Raw genomic sequence first — 7,315 nt, 5'->3', positions numbered from 1 at the left:
TATACAGGGTGATTCATTAAGGATAAGACACTCATTTTCTCGGTAACTATTGAAAATTTTTAATTTTTGGTAAGGAAAATATTTTTTGATTCAAAAAACTCTACAATAATATGTAGTAAAAACATAATTTTTTTGATCCCTTCAAGGTTAAAAAACATTAATTTGCATTTTCTTAAATGGGAACCCCTATTTTGAATTTGTTATTATGATTGAACATAAAAATACAAACAATTTAGCTCTTACAATTTTTTTTTTCCGACCAACCGTTCGTCTGTTACAGCTTGTTAAAGTTAAATAATTTTGGACTAAATTTCTATTGTTGTTTTAATGTTTTCAATACAGAAGTCACTATTTTTCTATAATGTAATATACACTAATTGTTATTGACCAAGATATGATGACAAGTAAGATAGCAATAATAATTTACGACACACTAATTGAGTGATAGTAATAATAGATTCAAATCGGGTCTTAATCATAGTATTACTCTATGGTCTTAACTGTATTATTAAAAGCAAAGTCCATTGATTTGTATAGCAAGCTTTAATACTGATAAGTTAATTTCCTAGCCTCTCTTCACCGTAGTGTAGAGACTCGATACAATTCTATAATACGATAATGTTATCATGTGATATGACCAACAAAAATAATTTTTACTAATGTTGATTAATATTATGTTAAGTTTTAACATAACCTTTTAAACCACATCGGGTTTAACGCTAATTCTACGTGGTACTGCTATCCCATATAGTTAAATATTTTTATCCATTATTAAGTTGTTTAACTATCGTGTAGTTACAGTGTTTTAATGTAACATTTTAGTAAATGTTTTATTTTTACGTCGTAACAATTATTAAATAATAATTTAACCTTATTTAGATGATAAAACTGTACTAAAGTTATATAACGGGTAAGTAGAATTAACTACAAAATAAATTTATATTTATTTGATATAATCATTTTTTTTTTTAACTGCAGGTCAAATTTTCATATATGAAAATTGATACATCTAATTGCCAAATAATATATTTACATTTTTGGATGAAGACAATATTTAATAGATAAAAATAAATCATCTTCTTTCTTCTTAAGTTTCATTGAATTGATTAAGACATTTTTTTTTTATAACAATCAGATCACATTATAGTTAAAACTTTAAAAGTTGTTGTACAGGGTGGGGGGGCGCAGCCGACTGACGAGTTTACCTGAGAAAAGATAAGTGTAGACCTTTATCAGTGATTTATTTTGAATGCCACGGTTATGCCGTTTTTAGTCGTAATCATGGTTTGGACAGGTGTACATCGTGGTTTCGTCGTGCGCGCGTATTACGAAAATAACCATTCTGTAATCGCTACACAAAGAGCTTTTCGTTTAAACTTCGGCATTCCACGTGCCGAATCTGTTCCTTCTGCCAACACTATTAAGTTTTGGATACGGCAATTAGAACAAACTGGAAGTACCCTAAATGGGCGAGGACATGGACCACCCAGAACGGTAAGAACCCCTGATAATGTGCAGTTGGTTAGAGAGGCAATTGAACGGTCACCTAGACGCTCTGCCCGGAAACATGCGGTTGCATTGGGAATATCGAACCGTTCTTTGAGGAGAATTCTTCACGAAGATTTATCATTCCATCCCTATAAAATAATGCTTGTCCAAGAATTAAATGTTACTGACTACGGTAACCGCAAAAACCTTTGTCAACAAATTCTTCAGCAAATCCCTCCGACAGCAACTTTTTTCTGTAGTGACGAGGCCCATTTTCATCTTTCTGGAACTGTCAACAAACAAAATTTTCGATATTGGGCCAAAAATAACCCACAACAGCTCCATGAAAGACCACTACACTCTCCTAAAGTGACAGTGTGGTGCGCTGTGTCCCAATTTGGAGTGATCGGCCCGTATTTTTTTGAGGAGGATAACAGAACAGTCACTGTCACTTCCACTCGTTATGTTGTCATGTTAGAAACTTATCTGCATCAAAAGTTGGAGGAAATGGCTGATGAACATGATTTGGGAGATGTATGGTTTCAACAAGACGGGGCCACAGCGCACACCGCTCGAATTTCATTAGCTGTTTTGCGACAAATGTTTCCTAGGCGATTAGTCTCTCTGAGGGGTGACATAGGCTGGCCAGCACGCTCCCCCGATTTAAGCTCGTGTGACTTTTTCCTTTGGGGCTACCTAAAGGATAAGGTTTTCAGACATCGCCCCAATACCATAGAAGACCTAAAACAAAAAGTCATTCAGGAAATCGAGGCCATACCCATTGAAATGTGCCGAAAATCGTTCGTAAACTTCAGAGAACGTCTGAAACAATGTATTGATGTTGATGGCCGTCATCTTAAAGATATTATTTACAAAAAATTATTTTAAAAATGGGACTTGTAACTGATTTTAATAATACAATTTGTTTTCATATAAGTTTAACTGTTCGTTATTCATAGCCCTTCAAAAATCGTCAGTCGGCTGCGCCTCACCCTGTACACTTATAAAGTTAATTTAGTCAACTTGAAAACATTGATGATAAATGGATATTCCTTTTTGTTTTTTTTTTTTAATTTTAAACAATGTATATTAATTAGGATTTTAATTTTGGAGGGTAACGAAAGAAAAAAACTATTCATGTGATACCAAATATACCTAGGATAAATTTTTATGGAGTTGAGTATCTCAGAAATAGTTCAAATAAATTTTATAAATATATAAAATACCAAACCATTATTATAATTAATACAGAGAGATATGTGACTCAAAATCACAAGACGGATGCATTAGGTTTTAGATGTTTTTATTTTAATTTTAATAAAAAATGTGTTAAAGTTTAAATAAAATTACCTCAATTTTCTTATTTCCTCAACTTCCAAACCATTATTTAGCTCTTTTAAGGAATCATCAGGTGAAGCAGCTTTTTCATAAGCTTGCCACACATTCCAACGTATATCTCTATCAGGACAATATTCTATAAATCTTTCAGCTGTACCCCAAGTTAATGCTACTTTCCAAGGTCTTTTCTTAGGATTCTCTCTAGCAATTAAAAAATTCAATAAGTTAATTTTTCAATAATACTGATGATCAACAAACTTATTTAATGCCATTAAGGTAAGGAGATCTTCTGGAAAATCTTTTACTAATTGTGGGTTATCAATAATTTGTTGAAATTGACTCCAAGCCATCTAAATAAACAAAATTAATTTTATAGCAAAATTAACAATACATAATATTTCTTTAAATATATATTACTTCTAATCGAATTTTAAAATATTTTTGTTTAGTACTACACTTTTGCTTATTAGCTTTAAATGAATAAATTAATTTTTCTTCGAGATCAAGCCCATTTAATTTTCCTTCTTTTAAAAATTTATTAATTACTGTAACTTGTTCTTCTGTTAATTGTGTCAAATCTGCTTTCTAAAAATAAATTTAAAAAAATATACATTATAAGGCTAGTAAATAAATATAAAATGTATGTGTAAAAATACACACCAAATTAAACAATTAATTATAAATTATTAAAATTGTATATTTTTAAATGTTATGATAATGTACATAATTTTAGCAACTGAGTAAAAATTATATATGACAATCATATTTAATACAAATATCGGTTAACAATAAATTAGAATCATCCCAGAAACTACACAAGTCAATATTATAAATTTACATTTTATGATTTGTGTTGTTTATAAAATGATTGATTTAAATGAGAAAACTCAGTTCAATACATAAGTTTTTAATAAGAATATGTAAATATGAAAAAATATATTAATTTTACCATTTACCTTGCAAGCATCATAAATTACTTTACTATTATATTTTGTAGCATGAGACATACATGCTTTGTTGTGAATAGGATAATAAACTCTAGCAGGCATTACTGACATATCAACCAAGTACAATGTTTTTAAAACAGCCCACATTTTGTCTAGTTGATGACTAAGATTTTCAATAGGCTCTAACACATCTTTAAATATATCATACTTCCCATCTTCAACTATAAAAAAATACATGGTGTACTATCATTACTCAATATCATCAAAAAGACTCACCAGCACTTATATAATCTTCAATGTCTCTAATACCACATTCAAAATCTAAAAATTGATTGTTAATTGTATTTTCACATTTTTTTAAATCTAGACCAGTAAAATTAGGATGGTCACTATTCACTTGGATTAATCGTTCTGTTACATCTTTACTTATTTCTGGTAATCTAAAATCAATCAGACAAGATGAATTAATAACTGTTTTCATTTTAATAGTTAAAATTCATAAATTATGTTTATGCATAATTAATAATAAAACATGAATCATAAGAATATATAGTAGAGGTTTGGCAATAGAATTTTTATTTAACCACTTCAACTTACAACACAACATAACCATTTCTACTGGGAATTTTATTCAAAATGCATTTGTTATGCTTATGAACTACACTCTTACACAACTTGGTGCAACGAGATATAAAATACATACTTTATTAACACTAGAAAATAAAATTATAACTTGTTAATATTTTTTGTAAATAAAATGAAAAAGTTATGACAAAAAATTAATTATTTAATAGACATAAAGTTAATCTACAACAATTATTTAAATTTTATTATTCTCTGTAATTCAATTTGTACTTCGTTTTTAAAATTATTTTCATGCCTTATCAATTAGGAGGATACCATATTATTATATAATTTGAGGTTAAAAATTATTTATCTTAAATTGATTTATATGAATGAATGACTACAGCGAGTATTGATAACATTGCTAAGTTAAACCCACGAAGTGTATTTAAAGTAAATCTACATTTCATAATGAAACCTTATACTGAATTATTTTGAATAATAATATTTAAAATTAAAATGTAACAGCATTCAAGTTTTATAAAGTACTTTTTGTTTTACATCGGAAAATTCAAATATATAATGAGTGACAATTATCGTTGAATACAATTTTTAAAAATATTTTTGAGAATTTTTAAATCATGTCTGATCTCAATATATTTAATGCTTTTCTTCAAATATCTCACCAAAAACTAGTAAATATTTTGAAATCATTACCAGGTCCTAAAGATTTGGTGATTGAATATTCACTATTTAAACCTCTAGAAATGTTTATTGATATGAAGAGTCTTAGGTAAATTAATTACAATACTAAATGGTATGAGCTTTTTAATAATAATTAATATTATAGGCTACATGGAGTTGATAAAGTGTATAAACTACAAGATTCCATCAATCCAATAACAGACAGACAATGTGTTTTTTTTGTATCAGCAAAATTAATAAGTATTAAAATCATATGTGATCTAATTAATTCTCGTCTTAGCACATCATCAGTTGCTGAAAATATTTTAAAAGTAATTTTAGTTCCTAAGTCTTTAATTACAGTTCAAAAACAATTTGAAGAAGAAGGTGTATTTGGCTTCATAGAAATTTTTGAATTTCAATGGGACTTCATTCATTTGGGTGATTCATTTCTGTCATTAGAAATGAATGATTTCTATCAGCAAACATTTGTTGAAGAAAATCAATCAAATTTACTGGCAGTTTCAAAATCATTATGGGTTGCATTTATGGTTTTTGGATTTCCTCAAACAATATGCTTAAATGGAAAATATTCAACAGCAATTTATAAATTATTAAATAGATATTTTCAAGATAAAGGAAGACCTAAAAATAAAAGTAATTCATGTTTTTTAATGTTAGATAGAGATTTTGATTATGCAAGTATTTTGTTAACACCATGTACTTATGCTAGTCTTTTAGATCAAGTTATAGGTATATGCAATGGTATTATAGAGATTAAAAAAAGTGATAGTACCAAATCATTAAAAAATTTATGTAATCCTGATGAGATTTACACCCATGTAAAGTATAAACAATTTGGTGATGTTTTAAATTATTGGAAATCTAAATCAATAGAACTACAAGAAAAACTAGAGAAGAGTAAAAAATTGCAATTAGATGAAATGAAACAATATGTTGCACAAGAATTACAAAATGTTATACTTGCAAAAAAGAATTTGGCTTTTCATATTGATGCATCAGAAGTAATTTCACAAGCTATTGGTAATACATTCATTGATTACACAACACTGGAAAAAAATATGTTGGAAAATAAAAATAGGAAAGAAAACTTGAATTCCATTGAAGATTTCATGGCATTTGGAAAAGGTTCAGCAAATAATATTCTTCGACTTATATGCTTATTTTCTTTGACTCAAGATGGTTTCACATCTAATGAGTTAATTAGTATAAGAACAAAATTTTTACATCAATTTGGGTTTAAATATTTTGAAACATTTCATTTATTAGAAAAATTGAACCTTATCTTAATTCAAGATACTAGTTCAGTTTTGCAAAATAATATAAGTAAAATTATATCCATAAACAAAACAAAACAAGTTTTACAAAGTATGGGACAAAAATTAAGGCTTATTAGTAACAAAGAAAATTCTATGAGTACTGCATTTGGTGGATCTTATGTGTCAGCAATTGGTAGAATAATTGAAATTATTTGTAAAGAAGACGTACCTGATGAAATTATTAAATTGCTATCAAATTTTTCTTTTCAAATTATTAATTTTAATACTGGTATTAAAACTGTCTATGTTATGGTGGTTGGTGGTACAACTTATGCTGAACAAGCTGCATTTCATTTTTTAGAAAAAGCAATGAATATAAAAATTATTATATTATGTACTAATATAATTAATGGAAATAGTCTAATTAATTCATGTTTACAATAAATTAATATGGTTATTTCGACACAAAAAATATTTTTTTAATTTATAATATTTTTTATTCTTTATTGATTTGACTTCAAATATATTTACATATTAACTAGATTACACATTACTATTTACTAGATTACTTAAATTTTAATGATTCTGAACTTATAGCTAACACTGAACATTAAACAAAATTTTAAATTGAATTACTCAATTAATATTATTTGAGACATAATTCATCATAGTTGAAGTATAAAAAAAAATTGATGGTGTTTTGCTAATTATCTCTGCTTAATATTAGCTTCGATGCGAAGCTGAGAAGGTATTAATTTTACTATGATGTGTTTTTTTTTTTATTTTTTTTTTTGTGTCTGTGAACGCTCAATCTCAACTCTCGCTGGACCGATTTTGATGAACAATATGTCAAAAGATCACAAATCGTATCTAGTCGAAGACATTACTCTCAAAAATTGAAAAAAATTCCCTCGTTCCCCGTAAACGGGGGAAATCCCCCAAAAAATTACAAATTTAAAAATCGCTAATTTTCGATATTTTTTCAATTTTTTTTACTTAAAATTGCCATAACTT

The 7,315-nt window shown here is 27.6% G+C and overlaps 2 protein-coding genes across 2 annotated transcripts in view; one reads left to right on the top strand and one right to left on the bottom strand.

Moving 5' to 3' along the window:
* Positions 1-4,657, bottom strand: part of LOC126902309 (oligopeptidase A-like) — a gene marked incomplete in the record, with an annotated part of 6,400 nt that extends 1,743 nt beyond the window's left edge. The window contains 6 exon segments of the mRNA XM_050679424.1: positions 2,839-3,027; positions 3,085-3,176; positions 3,244-3,411; positions 3,783-3,994; positions 4,050-4,213; positions 4,371-4,657. Of these exon segments, the coding sequence (XP_050535381.1) occupies positions 2,839-3,027; positions 3,085-3,176; positions 3,244-3,411; positions 3,783-3,994; positions 4,050-4,213; positions 4,371-4,474 (929 nt within the window).
* A 103-nt stretch (positions 4,658-4,760) lies between these two features.
* On the top strand, positions 4,761-6,844 carry LOC126902311 (vacuolar protein sorting-associated protein 33B). Its single transcript, XM_050679428.1, has 2 exons — positions 4,761-5,130; positions 5,188-6,844. Exons 1-2 carry the CDS (start codon positions 4,979-4,981, stop codon positions 6,743-6,745), a joined length of 1,710 nt encoding a protein of 569 aa, XP_050535385.1. The 5' UTR covers positions 4,761-4,978; the 3' UTR covers positions 6,746-6,844.
* Positions 6,845-7,315: the final 471 nt, after the last annotated feature.

This window comes from Daktulosphaira vitifoliae, unplaced genomic scaffold, assembly GCF_025091365.1.
Source record: "Daktulosphaira vitifoliae isolate Bord-2020 unplaced genomic scaffold, ASM2509136v1 Scaffold_3, whole genome shotgun sequence".
Taxonomy (NCBI): Eukaryota; Metazoa; Arthropoda; class Insecta; order Hemiptera; family Phylloxeridae; genus Daktulosphaira; species Daktulosphaira vitifoliae.
The sequence above is the reverse complement of the archived record's forward strand: the minus strand, read 5'-3'. Positions and strand labels throughout refer to the sequence as shown.

Bases quoted from the DNA above. Each gene is read 5' to 3' on its own strand.
- LOC126902311 (XM_050679428.1), top strand. From the start codon at position 4,979: ATGTCTGATCTCAATATATTTAATGCTTTTCTTCAAATATCTCACCAA. The intron at 5,131-5,187 runs GTAAATTAATTA...TTAATATTATAG, and splicing joins ATTGATATGAAGAGTCTTAG to GCTACATGGAGTTGATAAAG.